This window comes from Taeniopygia guttata, chromosome Z (genome assembly GCF_048771995.1).
Source record: "Taeniopygia guttata chromosome Z, bTaeGut7.mat, whole genome shotgun sequence".
NCBI lineage: Eukaryota > Metazoa > Chordata > Aves > Passeriformes > Estrildidae > Taeniopygia > Taeniopygia guttata.
Genome location: NC_133063.1, coordinates 58,770,780 through 58,786,831, shown reverse-complemented (window position 1 = coordinate 58,786,831; position 16,052 = coordinate 58,770,780). Strand labels below are relative to the sequence as shown.

The following is a 16,052-nucleotide window of genomic DNA, read 5'->3' as shown; positions in this document are numbered from 1 at the left end:
AGCTAAATCATTCTGCATGTCACTGAGGTCAGGCAGATTTACTCATCTCTTAGTATGATGCTTTATAAATAACATGACAGTATGAGAACCCTCATTCTACTCACCCCAATTTAATCTGGCCCCCTGAAGGACCATGAAAATGAATTAATTTACCTGAACTATTAAATTGCCAGTGAGGCCATGAAAAACCTGATTTAATCTAACTGTTTGCTGCTTTTTTGAATTGGCAAAATAATTTCAGCTGAAATCTGAATTCTGTTTGTGGAAGTTCTTTTTTCATGTGTTCCTGGAGCCTGACTTTTAAAGTGAGAGTTTCTAACAGGAGGAAGTGTTAGAAATTTAGCAAAAATTACCAAGAACTTTATTATTTGGAAATAGGAATATTTGACCATCTGGCACTACTGGAAATTTCGTGTTTGTTTGAGAGCAAAACTCTTACTACTTTAACAGTTATTACGTGTGGATATATACTCAGAAGTTGCATCTCTGGCAAACTAATATTAAAACATGCTTGCACGCTGCAGTTAACAAAAATTTATAAAAAACTTAAATGGAGACTTAAGCAAAAATTCTAACTGTTATGAAGGTCAAAGACTGCTGCAAGGGAAAAAAAATTTAAGCGAGTAATAGTAGTGAATAACGGCAATCAGTTTTCACTACCTACTGTCAGATATTCCTGTAAATAAAAAACAGATAGATACACATTGTCCTCAATGTATCTGTGCATTCTATAGTGGAGGGTAGGGAAAATCACAGTAGATAATACATACAAATTAGGTCATTTAATTACTAGCAACAGAGCAGGGGAAGAAATAAAAAACCAACATAAAATACAGAAGGGAAAAAAATCAACACAAGGCATTATCTGCCAACACACAACAGAACATACTCAGAATGGGGTTATTAAATACTTCCACAAATATGTAACAAGAATACAAAGCTAGAGGAGAACACTTGAAAATTTCCCTGGAAAACAAAGCAAAAGACAACGGTAATGGAAGGCAATTTAGTATGGTTCTAATTCCCAGTCAAGTCTGCAAAAACCACAAATGATGACTCAAAAAAATAGGGCTCCAGTATCTTATGAGCATTACAAGAATATTAAAAATCAGTGGAGTTGAGAGGAAAAATTTATATATAAAACATAGAAAACCATATTTTTTTGTTATCACACTAGATAACTTTCTTGCATTATCCGTATATTGCACTTTTAAGAAAATTATTACTAAACGTCATCAGACATATTGGAACAAAATCAAATATTCTTTCTGATATAACCAAATAATATAACCAAATGTTCTTTCTGTGAGCTACAAAATAAATAGCACAAGTGAAGAATGAGATACCTATAGGTACTCAATTAAAAGTGAAGCTAAACAGAAACATAAAAAAGATTGAAACTGGTTCAACACTAAACACATCTTTTAACACAGTTTTATTTTGAGGCTGATGAAATAGATGAAGAAGACAATACAATGTAATTGTCTATAGCTGAGGTAATTTCAGAGGTCAATCCCATTTATATGTTCTCATTAACCTACATAACTTAATACAACTTTTAAATTTAAAATTCTCAACTTTTTCAATAAAGCAGAATTGGATACAAATTCAAAAGCAGTATAAGATAATGTAAATGATGTATTGCCTCTTTTCTTCCCTCTTGGAACAAGCTCAGTGAGTAGAAAACAAAAAAAAATTTCCTACTATGTTTCCTTCTTTTAGGTTAGATTCTGTGTATCAGTTCTTTGGAAGACTGACAAAAGTCAAAGCTACTGCAATGGAGAGAGAAGGATATATAGATCTAGATATGAGAGGCAAAGAGTAGGAACAGCACAATACACCGTTTTCTGATGTATAGCAGTGTCCCACTGGAAAGATTAGAGTGGTACAGACACAGAGGAAACAAAGTTATTTTGAAAAGCATTGTGTACACCAAATAATTTTAGATAGATACATGTCACTTATGCAGACACACTATTATTTACCTGTAAATAAACAATCTTCTGAAACACGTCTTCTCTCATGCTCATCTCCACATCAAAATTTGACAGTTTTTTGTCAGCTTCTGTACTTGCTAAGCGTATCTCCTTGTCAGGGGAGACGTGCTGGGGGAAATCCAACATGCTTCTTTCCACTGTTTAAATAAGAGGCAATGAACACAGAAGCATAGACATGCTTTAAGGATAGGGAGTTTTCCCTCTTCTGTCATTTATAACAGACATAAGAAAAAATGTCTGTTATAGCAGACATTGACACATATAGCAAATAAAGTGATTACATGTACTATAAAGTTGAATAGGTGAAAGGACAAAACCATACAACATTGTAACAAATAAATATTTTACAGAAGATTTCTAACCCCAAGCCTAATTATCTCATAATCTTATACAAAATCAGCTGAATGGTACATAAATACATTAAGAATGCTTCATCTTCCAAAAGTCATGTAAGTGAAGACTGACGTTTCATAGCTGGCACAGATGCATCCATGTTAGCATTTCAAGTGAGAAGCTCTGAATCTTTCAAACATGCCCATCTGTCCTGAAGTTATTTTTACATTGTTATGAGCACAGTGTCAAATCCCCACGTACCGCACTCTTCTGTATTTAAGGAGAAACAACATGGCAAACATGGAAGATGCTGTCTGTGCATTCTGAACTTCTAGAGACTGGAAGCTGAGTAATACTACTTTTTTAGAATATACTTTTGAGACTAAGTAAATCTTTGCTATTAAAGGGATATTACATCTTATAATGGCATTGAATAGAAATCCTAAAATATAAATGAATTTGCTTAATTAAAAATCAAATTACAATGTCTCTACCATCTACCTTTCCAAAAGTGTATTTTAGAGTATCAACATACTAGGCTGATTTAAAGCTTTGTAATTTTATGTGACGTGCAGTCATTTTATCAAGCTCTGAGACATTCAGAAATGCAACCATGGGCATGTGATTATTCTTGAAGTCCATTGGAAACTTGCTCCTTCACCTCCTGCCCTTATGCAAAGATATTTCAAAATTATAAACTGAGTTTTGGCAACTTCCAAGTGTAATTTAAGGTCTATTGTCATCTCTGTCTCTTTGGATAATGAGTTGTAGTTACTGGGGTAGGTCTTTATGTGAAAGGGACACACAGGCCTTAAATTCCAAGCTTCTTATGGAAGTCTTGCTCTGGTAATAAATCCCTCTCATAAGCCATGGGCTGTTTCATAGCAGGTCATGATAATTTCACATACAGCTTTGAAGATTAGCTGTAGATTAATTTGAAGATTAAATGTGACCCACTACTGCAATAGTACATAGTGAAAAATGTACATCTTCTGTCAAGTCTTGGCTGTGCTGAAAAGCTGATCACCAATGTTTTCTGAGTCAAACACTGATTTTCCTTCTGTAAATCTTTGTGGAGAAAAGATTTACAATAATTATACCAAATTGGTATATTGGTACAACCAAAACTGAAACTGGCAGCAGGCTTTTTGAATTAAGATTACTGTATTTCTGAGTATTCCAGAATAAATTCCAGCCAATTCACTGGATGCGCAATTTAAAGTAATGTGAAATCCAGAGTAATATTACAGTATAATCATTTAAGATGCAGCTGTACTTTTTTGCTAGTCAAAGATTTTGCTCCAAGCCAAGGTGGCTGTTTCTAGCACCTCTGTGACTACTGTAGATTTTCTCAGAGTATTTAAAAGAATTTGACATCTATTACACTTACTGTTTTATAAATAATGCAGTCACCATCTGAAAGGTTTTTCTCAACAAAGACACCCAATACGCAGTCTGTATTTTACCTATCTCTTCTGGCAAATATTAACGAATTAACTGAATTACTTGTGTTTGACCATTAAACCCCACCTACATATTGGTATGGTTCGATAATTCATTCAGAACAATTTAGATGTGACTGCATGACCAATCTTTCCCTGGATTCTTCAAGACATCACAGGCCACAATTTAAATGTGAACCAGTAAAGAAGTCTTCTTCCAATAGCACATTCAAAGTTTCCTCATCATCACATTTTCTCCCCTAGCAGTTTATCAACGTTTCCATTACTCCGTTCAACTTGCTTGTGTCAGATTCCACAGTGGCTGAAAAAACACTGTTTACCACGTGTAATGCACTATGCATACCACAGACGCTGCAGCCTACTCTGCTGCAGTGCCCCTGGCAGCTGCACACGGTTGGAAATGTAACGGTGTGGAGCTTCACATGCAAAACCAGAACAGGTGACTAATGCAGGCCTCTGGGAGGTCCTGAAAGATTATGGACTCTTGAGAGACCTCTACACATTCCACACAAGAGCAGGGATCAAAATTGGAAGCAACATATTTCCTTACGTGCAGATGGAATGCCTTATGCAAAGAAATACAGAAAACACACACTAACCTGCATATTCCACTTCTATAGCTGCCAAAGCCCGTATGGTATTTTCATGTGTTACTTCTCCAATTTCAAGCATCCCGATGCTGTCATATACATGTTTTGTCCTCCTGATAAGTTCTTCTGTTCTTGTTCTAATTTCCTCCGGTGACAGGTCCCATCTCAAAAGGTTTTGTCCTGATGCTATGTATGAAGAAGCCTTGGGCTGGCTAGTAATTTCTGCTCCTAATGTCATTCTCAACACAAGCCGAGGCCCAATGGACCTGAAAGTATGAAAATTATCTTTAAATAGCAAGATTCCAATTCAAGAGACAGTTTATAGTAAACATTAAAGAAACAGCATCAGAATATTTTTAGAAGCAGGAACAAAGTCCTTTTTAGAGCTGTTATCTTTATCAATTAAGTCTAATTTTAAAATAAATCTGTCTTCTACCTTTTTCATTTAGAGTAGGACTAAGTGCAAACAGGGACAAAAAATTTGGAATTGACAAAACCATGCAGATTAAATTATGACTCAACTGTCTAAGGAAAACAGCACTGCAGTTACTGGAACTCTACAGAAATAGAGTACTAACATTTTTGAAGTAAGGAATAAAACCCACATAGTAATTTGTAGATGACAAAGAACAAGAATTGCAAAGTTGCACAAAATAAGACATAAACATCCCTTGATTGTATTCATAATAGCAAATAATTTTATATTTATACAGGATGTCTGCCACATAATCAGTATGGGAGGAAACCTTCTAGTTGTTGCTCATTTGCAAATTTATTCCTTCAGTTGTGCTGGATTTTAAATAAGCAGTTTCACTCTTTTACCAGAAGAGGTACATTCCTTTACTATGATTTATGTATTAATAATCTATCAACTGTAGTTCTAATCAACTATATTTCAACTTCTTTAAAATTAAGCTTGCATTCAAGTAGTCAAACTTGCTGCAGTGTTTACTATCATAGGAGGATCCCTGGCTGTCAGAGACTTACTATCTGTTATCCCATTTCAGACATATAATTTAAAAAAAATAAAAATCATATGTTATTCTGGTAATAATGACAACTTAAAATTTTCAACAATAACTAAAGAAATACAGAGATCTTGCTAATATAGGGATGTTTACTTCACACTGCTTTATATAAAGTAACCTTTTCTTTTAACACTAGCCATTGTACCTGAATTGATTTTACTGTAAAACCTGTCTGGTATGTACAAAAATGCACAGAGAGGTTTGGGCGTACAATGCTGGGAGCATGCAAAAATGACAGTCAATTTTAGCCTGAAGAAATAACCAAGAAGAAGAGCGAAATGCCAACAAATTGAGAAGGGCTGCACACATGTCTTCTTTTTGAAGAAAGGTAAAACTTTTTTTAAAAAGTCTTCCAATTCTATAATAGAATTTCTCCAGAAATAGCCTATACAAAATTATTTGATGCAAGACAAAAACAAAAGACAACATTTCTATTGATGAAACTTTATTTTCCTTATTACTATAGATTCTTCAGATCTTTCAATTCCAATGTAGGTAAGTTGTTTACTTTTCCCTTTAGTGGCATACAGAAACATCTGTGTCCAGAATAATGACCATTTCACTTTGAAAATGAAGCGTAAATAGAGAACATTTGTTCCACCTCTGTTCTTCTCTGACACCAGTTGAATTCTAGTGCTAGGGCTTTAGTCACTTCTCCACTAGACTACTGAAACTTTGAATTTTCAGACAGAAGTTTAGGATGAATGAAGCTGCTGTCATAAAAGCAAAAGCTTAAGTAATAACATTCTCAGAATGCGTTAGTTTCCCATCCCCAAAATCTACTGAACTCTACCCTGAATCTACAAACTCATTAAACAACAGTATTTCATTAAGTTACAAACAGATTCTCAGTGGACTGCCCTGTATCTAGTTTTTCACACATTGCTAGCACAGGTCTGGTAAAATCTCTTGGGAGGTAAAGAGAAGCTCCTCAGAAATAGGTTCATGGCGCTGAACTCTACACCACACCACCCACACCCAAGAAGATGAGAAAGGCTAAAGAGTGTTTCAAACTGAAGTCAAAATAAATGTAAATTGGAGTAAAAGGAAAACAACAGCCGGAGCAACAAAAGGTATGCTAAAGTGAAGGCTACTGAGCAGATATTCTTTTTAAAGAGAACCTATTGCCTTTAGTCATTCAGTATCCTCACCTAGAAATTTAGACAATACAGCCCTGCTTCTGACCAACTGCATACCATCTGAAACAAACACTAAAACAGTCACAGCAACAACATATTACATCAATTTCAGCCTGTGCAACAAGATTTATTTATAATTAAAGTCGGACAGAGTTCATGAACTGGAATGTAGGGTCTCAGATTACCAGAGAATACTATTTTTAAATACTAAAAAAAGATGCCACCTGATTTTCTTAGTATATTGGCTAGTTCAATTAAGACATATACCTGTAAATTTGAGAGCTGCATAAATTATTGCCACAAATATCAGCAACTTGTTGACTACCTATTAGAAACAGGAAAACACAGAATTGTGCAGTTTTGAAATGCTGATACTTTGTTTGCTTCTGTTGCTAGGCAGATTCAGTCATTTATGTAGATCAAAAAAGGCAGTACAAACCAGGTTTTTCTAGTTGACCAAATGACAAGGTGGGCCTTCAAAAACTGTTATATAACATTTCACGTAAAATCAGTTGCTACACATAATTCTTCAAATAATCATTTACAGACATGTTGCTATCTTGCTATCAGTCACTCAGACTGTACTAAGAAACTAACATCGGCTTATTAAAGAACTGTGCAAGTAAATATATATGCACAGGTGAAATCTTGGCCATTTCTTCCATGGCTTAGTGTTTTGAATTATTTATCTACATAAAACTATAAATAAATTCCCAAAACTCCATGTATCAGACTGCAGTATTTTAATAACTTTGTTCAAAAAGAAAACAAAAAAATAATGCCAAGACCAAACATTGTAAATAGACTGTAAAGAAAAATGAAAGAAGAGTATAACTAAAATAATATGAAGCTCAAAAATACTATGCAGTTACATTTGACATGCTATTAGAGAAAAAATATTAAATTATATAACTGAGGGACTCTTTAACTTCCCAGATATACAACTGGAATATAAGTTCTATTAATAATTCTTCAAATACTGAACCAAGCAGGTATAAATATAATTTTAAGCTTGCTTTTAGTAAATAGCACCAACATTACAAAACAGCCAAATACTGCTTTCACTGAACCATCAGATGTTGATGCAGTTTAAATTAGATGAAAGGATGTTGCCTTGCATAGGCTGTTGCTAATGCCTGAACTGTTTGGTTGAAATTGTTTCAGCTATCACATTCAGTTTTCTCTGGCATTAGAACATTAGAGGCATCTGAACAAGTCTGGGTTAAGTATAAGGCTCACATCCAGCAACAGTATTGCCTTAAGACATTTCTGTCAGTGCTCTTCCCTCTGTTGCTCATTTCTGCCCCTGTACCTCACTCCATCAATGGCATCAGCATAACTGTTGCTAGAGTCATACTTAGAAAATATCCAGGACAGCATATAGGTGAAAAACAAAGTAGACCAAAACCACCCAGGGGTTTTTACCAGGTAATCAGTCTCATCACCCTTTTCATGAGTGACTTCAAAACAGTTGTGTTAGCCTAAACAAAGTATAGGTAAAGCAAAAAGTGTCAGTAGCAACCTAAACTTTCACTAATGCCAGAAACACATATGAAATCATCAACTTAGTCTAGCAAAGAGAGTCTCAAGATAATTGCTGTCATTAAGCATACCATTTAAATGTCCTAAAGTAAAAAGAGCTCTTGATGCTAAGAGGCAATACAGGCATAAGAACAAATTCTAACAAACTGGTCAGGAATACATGCAAGTTAAAACTGCAACAGATATTTGTAAGCATCAGGGCAGTGAGAGTCTGAAAGAGATGTCCAGTAAGTCCCAGCAAGTGAAAACATGTCTATTTATAACATGGTGCTTGACCGGCTTATAAAATGTATTAGGTTACTTGGTGACCTAAGGTAGCATGGGACTAGATTGATCACCCCAAATGCCCTTCCAGTCCCTGCATTTCTGTGTGGTCCTTCAAAATTAACATAACTTTATTTATATTGCATTTTTATAGTAAATATCTAACTGGCCTCTATTATCAACTTGCACTGGCCTTTTTCTGGAGTGACTCCTATGCCATCTAATAATGTCAATGGAATGACATACAGGGCAAACTGAAATATTTCAGGCATTTGTGCAGTGCTACATCCATTTAGAACACCAGGAGGAAAGGCACGCAAGGTTTCTTTTGGACTTTCAGTTATAACAGAGATTATTACAGATGCAGCTGTTTTCAAAAATTATGGTGAAAACATAATTTGTGAAACCAGCTAATCTGCCAATCTCAAAAGCAGTAAGAATGGTATTTTAAGTGTTGACTAACACTTAAAAACTTAGTAGCTACTTCTAAAAAAGGATTTTAAAGAATAAAGCAAAGCTTCTAAGTTGCAGATTGAAATAATTGCAGAATGCCAGGTGATTTCTTTCACCAATAAAGCCACAATTTGATTACTTGCTGTTTCTGGAAATTATAAATTTGATTTAATTTTAGAAAGGGGAAGAACCTATATAATACTCTATTACAGCAATACAGTGGCCCACATAACTACTGCAAAGACAAACAATGCAATTATATTTACAGACTTGATTTTTAACTTGTGCAGTATCTTAAACATATTTAACACTTAGGTAAGTCTGGTTTTGCTTAGAAACATTTTCTGTGACTGAAATATGGGCCAAGCAGCCTTTTGTTGGCATGTTCCATTAACACTATTAAAATAAAACAAGAAAGCCACAATCTGTGAAGAAGCAGTTTTCAAATTAATCTTCACCTAAACAGTATTAGTTACAATGACAAGTATAATTTCACAGAGTGAAGTAAATGAACTAATATATTTCTGATAAAAATACATACAGACCAATTTATTGTACTTGCAAATACATTTGACAGTTCCATGTAGCCACACAAAAATCAGGGTATAGTGGATTCATGCAGGAAGGAAAACTATATTCTGTCTGACAAAAGAGAATAACAGCTTCAGAAGTGAAGAGATAACAGCTTCAGAAAGTGAAATGAGAGCCAAGATTTTAAAAAGAAAGACAGAGGGCTCTGTACGTGTGTGAGAGAGAGTGCAAATTCAGATAATTTAGTCAATGAGTTCTTAAATATTCTAATACAAATACATACAATTAAGTTTTTCTTGCTGGACCTTATGTATACCTTCAGAGGACATTCTTATGGATATAAGTAAGAGCAGATTTGCAAATCACAATTAAAGCCATGAACATATTTTTCAGTCAGTAACATAAAGTATGAAAAATGCTGGAACTCAAAATCAAGAGAAACATTTTGATGTTTCTATTTTTTGAAACAGCGTATCTTAGCTAAACAATACTTCCTGATCTTCGAGGTTGCAAGAGAAGCAGTGCTGCATGGTGGAAAGCAGCACAGTGTATATGAAAACTGTACCCACTAGATACCTGCAAATCAATACCCACAGGGGTTCAATGTCCTAACTCCACCTAGCGGCCTCATCAAAATGAAAAACAAAACAAAAAACCAGACTCACCTACTAAGGCAATAAAAACTGACAGCTGGCCTCAGGACAAGCTATTTGGTACTTGAGTAACATGCCATACATCAGCTTTTCCCTGGAAGTCAGAGTCAAGTGCTACCGAATATATACAAATGACAGCAGATAAACATGGTTTAAGTAAAGTTTAAGTAAACAGTCAAGCCTCACATAAAATGGAATTTAAAAAAATAAATGAAGTTAAAAAGAATTTCAAAACCAAATCTCAATTCAGCAGCATCTAATATAGAGCACATTACAGTTGGCCTGTTTCACAGGATGGGCTTTATAAAAAATTTAACAGGCTAAAATATTTGTATTATTTAGAGATCCTTAGTTTTTGCTTGAATTTAAAATATACTTTCATATTACTTTCAGTTTTGATGTACAACTTTAGACAAGAACTGACTGTATATCTAATTGTAAAGCAATGACAAAATCAACCAAAATAAGAGAACTGGGGAGCATAAAGTATAACAAGAATGGAAAAAAAAAATTCCAAGACAGAACCAGCAGAGTTAAATGATGCAAAGTTAGTCATAGGACAACTTTATTTCAGCAAAGCCAAAGGAATGAAACTATAACCCTTCAATACAAATCATCACTTCTTCCTGCCAGACAAATACATATTAAGTCCTTTTTCCATTTCACTTCTCAGTCCTCTCATCTGTTTGGCTCTTAACAGTATATGGAACAGTGAATACATGCCTTGAATTCCTGGGCCATTTTCCTTGGAAAAGTATTTGGCTCTGTGTCATAACTGTGTTTATCACAGACATATCTTACTATAGAAAAGGATAGCATTTAAAGTTCCATAACTGCCCTTATAAAGTTCCATAACTGATTTCTGAAGCTGCATTTGAAGAAAAAAAAAAAAATCTGGCAGCTTTTGGCACTAAGTTGTAAATTTTGTCACACCTTTCAGAAAAAATAAATTCTCTGCAACTGAGTTCACTGGACAGTCAACATTAGCTATACTTTTAGCACTTCCAGTCTAAATGAGCAAGTAAAAAAACCCTACAAGTCATACAAAAATTTTAAAATCTTTATTGATAGATTCATTACACCCTCAGTGCTCATGACCTTACTATCTGACAAAAAATATTTACTGGTTTTCCAGTAGAATTAACATCAGAAAACTAACTGAAAAGGTGCTCCATGGCAGCTAACAAAAAGCCCAGACCTTAAGTAGGAACTAAAGCAGTGTACGCAAACATGACACAACTTACTTCTTCTCCCCTTCTCCTCCAACAATCTTTAAACAAAAGGAATTTGGAAACTGGTCTGATTTGCTTTCATATAAGGAGGTGATTTTCTCACAGTAATCTGCAGTGGAACACACAGAAATGCTAGGGTATGGTATCTGCAGTGTCTAATCTCTAAAATTACGGTACCCATGGCTCTGGGGAACACAACAGAACAAAGCCCAATAATCAATGAACCAAATGAAAAAAAAAAAAAACCAAAAAAAAAAAAAAAAACAACATACCCCAAAACCCAAACCACAAATTACTAGCACTACTAATTTAGGTTTCACAGCATTCTGTGAACTGTATCCATTGCATGTCACAGCAAACCTCCATCAAAGTAACTTGCTTGCAGGATCTCAGGAAAGAATATTCTTACCAACACTTGCATACAGATAGTAGAGTCTGAGGCACAAGGCATTAATTGTGATTGTCTTATTGTTTGTTTCTAATATCAGGTGAACTGTGGAAAAAAACAGTGGGGAAAAATTGCATTTAAGGACCTACAACTCTCTCAGGTGCTGCTGCGTAAGCATGTATCTTATTTCTATCATGACTGCCATATACAGCAAGTGTAGGCTGTTTAGTGAAAACAATACACTCCCAGGATAGCTCAGTAGTTGAATGCAATCAGCTAACACATGAGAAACAGCTTGTTGACTTTAGCTGAAAAGCAGCTGGGACTGCAGGACCGAGAAAAATACTGGTAGTTTGTAAATGCTTTCTCTGATTGATACCCAGTGCTAATCAGTTCAGCCTTTTCCATGGAAACATGCTTTGACTTCTCACTAATCTTGCCTCATACAGTCAAAGCAATGAGAAATGTTCCCTTGCCATCACTAGTTAGTTGGAAAACTCTGCATCTTCATAGCAGATGATGACCTACTCCACCTTACTTGCTTACCATCCTAAATCAGTCATCCCATCTCCTTGGGGAAGACAGTGCATTATGAACATGCCATGTTCATTTCAGTGCTTGCAAAATCCCAAACAGCCTGCTCAACACCACAAATTAGGAAAGGAAATTAGGCCTGCCTTCCTCACTGGCTTTTGAGTGAAAAATGATTTAGTAACACTGTGCTTCGCAGGCTTGTTACAGGTTATGTGAAATATTGTTCCACCACAATTAATACGGCAAAGAACTTTGCTTATTTAACTTCCCATTAAAGAAATAAAAAGTGTCTGTTCGAGATGGTATGAAAAACAAATGTGTCCAGTAATATTTTGCTCAGAAACAAGTAAAACCACCACCATTCTCACCTCACGTTCTCTAAACACACATAACATTTACTGAAAAAGTCTCCTCTACTGAGAAAACTTCAGACTCAAAAATCTATAGTTCAGTTAATATAATCTATTTTATTTCCACAGATCATTGACCAAAAGGTCCTAAAGAAACTATGTTGTTGTGGGAAGAGAAGGTAGATCTTATTGCAGGTAAATGGCTATAAAAATTAGGCTGTTAAAAATGGCTGCTTATTTTTCTGAATGGAACTATATGACCTGTGGAATCCTGGAAGGTTCCATGCAGGGTTCTGTATTCTTTCATGTCTTTAGACATCATCTACAAAAAGCTGGGATCAATGAAGTCACAAAATTTACTAATGATTAGCTACTCATGACAATGCAGCGTACTAAAGGCAGCTACAAAGAGATGAAAAAGAATGTCACAACATAGAAAAATTTAAAACCACTAACAAAGTGAATTTCAAGACTTAATAAATGTCACACACTTAAAACTTTACATACACAGGAGGAGTTGTGAGACATCTAATCATTCTGGAGACAAAACAGTTCAACAGAAACATCAACAAAGAAGCAGCTGCAGGATAAGAAATGATAGGATTTGGTAGAGGTGGAATAGAACAAAACACAGAAATTCATTATACCACATGCAGGAAGCACATGCATACTACGTGCATTTCTGATTGTCTGAACAGTTTAACTCTCTTGTCTTCTGTTCTCCCACTTGCCAAAACCTTCTTCTGTTCTACCAAGTCATGATGACCTAGAAATAACGAAGACTTAGAAACAATCAGCTGCATCGAGCAGTGGACTCCACTCAAAGTACAAATACTAACTAGACTGGGATTCTTTGGAGTGGGAAAAAAAAGTCACAGAGTAAAGCACATGAAAAAGTACTGCGAAAGTACTTCAAAGATCTAAACGATCATAAAGTGGATGGAGAGAATGAACAAGGATCAATTTTTAATCTGTAGCTTTCAACATAACCAGCTAGAGAGTTTTAGGACACATCTTCAATACAAAAAGGTATCACAGATTTTTATACAAGATCACATGAAAAAAAACCCAGTTTTTTGTTAGAAGTCCCTAATTCTGAGACTGTTCTGAAAAGATAATACTCAATGTACATATTGTCTTACATGTTTTCTAAGGTATCTCATCCTGACTCCTGCTGAACAACAGTTAGACTTTTGAACTAACCCAAACTATTCTAAAGAAATCTTTCCAAGCCAGGCATTTCTTGCTGTATAGCAAGAATGATAGAACAGGTATGTCCTCAAAATACATTAACAACATTGTTTAGCATGGTCTAACTGGTGCTTCATGGGTCAAATAAAGTCTACAAATGTTTGCCAGCTCAACAGCTTTAACTCACCCAGTCCAGGAAATAATTTTGTTCTCCAAATTCCATCTAATAGACAAACAGGCTCTTCAGGAGCCTGCTGCGGTTAGAAAGGTGGTAGCTGTTGCTTCTGACCACAGAAAAAATTGCTGCTGCAATACACAGGAGAGTTTATGCAGTCCACACATCATAGGGAAAGGCAAAAATGTCCCAAATGTCTTGTTTGGCCTTTGCCATTTCTGAGATGTTGGACCTGATACTTCAATGAAAGAAAGAGATATATTATTGTTGTAAGTATGGAATAGGAAAATTACTATGGAAGTTCTTCCCATTTCTTTGTCCTCCAGTGTCATTACTTCTGCCTTTTCCCAGACTCAGTTTCTTGCTGGTTTTCTTCCTCAGCAAGAGAAATGACAGTGTTCAGAGTTTCTTTCCACTTTCTTTCATTATATTGATACCTGTATATAGTACAGCATACTGGTACCTGTCTTGCTCATGTACACGGATTTCCATACTCAAAACCTGCTTTTGAATATTTTCAAAGAAACACCCCAGAATTCATGAATCCAAGAAAATTTTAGAACACTAAAATTATTTAAATCAATGTGTCTTCTTTTATTTTTTTCATATGTAAGAATATCCTCATAAAGTAAACAGACTTCTCTGCTTAATTATCTAGCCAGTTTTTTTCCATGTGTTTTATCGCATTAAATCTACATCTTTAAATCTTTTGAATCTGAATGGGAAAAAAAAGATAATTGGAAAAAGCCTCCTTCTGCAAAGCTGCCTATTTTAACCAAAAGAATCAAACCTTAACACCATTTTTTAAAATGTAAGACATAATACTTGACACTTGCTAAGAATGGTCATTTTTATCTCACGTTAAGATGTCCGCAGGAAAAATAGAAGCTGGGAGAGAACCTATCCAAGATTTCTGTGACCAGCTCCTCAACTTTTGAAAGTTAAAAGGTCACTATGACACACTCAAGAATACTGTATTTCATGAAACAATTATTTGGGCATGCTGAAATGATGACTTGACAAAAAAAAAAAAATCACAATTAATGAAGTGCAGCAACCATTCCCCATTCTACTGATTTTTACTTAAGAAGGAGGTATCTTCATTTTCCTAAGGCAAACTGCAACTAAAGATAAACCTTTTGTATAAAGAAAACAAAAAACCCTTCTTGAATTCTTTTTGATGGAAAAATCTGTAAGACAAAGACAGTCAACGAGAATAGTGAAAATTACTGTACAAAAAAAAGGAATGTAAATGTAAATTAGGAAAAGCAAATAGATGTGCAGTTTATTTAGCACCAGAAAATAAATCACTTAATTTTCAACAGCAGCAGGAGCCTTACGAAAAGAAAATATTCTGATTCTTATTTGCTATCTGCTAATACCCCTCAATCTTAATTTGAAATGAACAAAGGCTGTGAAATAGGGCAAAAACTGTACACTTTGTGCAGTAAGCACATGACTATCATTTCTCAAAAGACCATGTGAGGCAACCATCTTTTCCATTTCATGCTGAAATTCAGCTCCATCCCCTTTACCACAACGCACCCTCCTACTATTTCAGTGCTACCTATTAAATACAGCCCTTTAGAAAAATTGAGAGACCAAAATAAAAGCAATCATGTTTATTTGTCTAGTCTGCCTAGAATCGACTACAAGCCTTTCACACCGGTTTTCTGGGGTCCATTTAGACCTAGTGTTCATTGTGGAGAAAGTAACCCCCTATTATAAAACCTTTTGATGGTATCATTGGTATCTGTTTCACCTGTCCTACAACGCGTAGGAGCGACACACCTTTTTATAAAGCTACTATGAGCACACTGCCGGTCTTGCTTCACGTACACCCTGCTGCAGAGCCCCGCTGCCACAGTCGTATCCCTCCATCCATTGTGTTCCGTCCAGTTTCTCTTTCAGTGATTCTGTCTCAGTGCAAAGAGTAACAAGGAGAGACCTCGCCTCGCCCATCCTGCCCACCTGGAGGCCGTGCATAACGGAGCCCAGGGCAGGGAGCGCAGGCTGCGGGAATCGCTCCAGGGCCTGAGGCAATAAACCCCACAGGTAGTCATGATTCCTGCCCCACTGCCTGCTTGGCCCCTCGGAGCGCGGCACTCCCCCTCGGCCCGGGGCTCAGGCTCGGCTCCTCGAGCGAGGACCTCCTCCTGCCAGCCGCGGGCGGCTCCGGGCTTCCCCGG

General features: G+C 35.8%; 1 protein-coding gene across 6 annotated transcripts in view; it reads right to left on the bottom strand.

Moving 5' to 3' along the window:
• The window catches only part of NLN (neurolysin), a 34,622-nt gene that overhangs the window by 18,306 nt on the left and 264 nt on the right, over window positions 1-16,052 (bottom strand). For 4 of the 6 annotated variants that reach the window (XM_032744527.3, XM_072922105.1, XM_072922109.1 and 1 more), the window contains exons 2-3: window positions 4,393-4,649; window positions 1,986-2,134 (exon numbers count right to left, since the gene is read on the bottom strand). In XM_032744527.3, coding sequence (XP_032600418.1) covers window positions 1,986-2,134; window positions 4,393-4,649 — 406 coding nt within the window. Of the gene's footprint in view, window positions 1-1,985; window positions 2,135-4,392; window positions 4,650-13,875; window positions 14,102-15,654; window positions 15,780-16,052 lie in introns of those variants that run through there. The other 2 variants (XM_072922107.1, XM_032744529.3) reach the window with 2 other exon arrangements.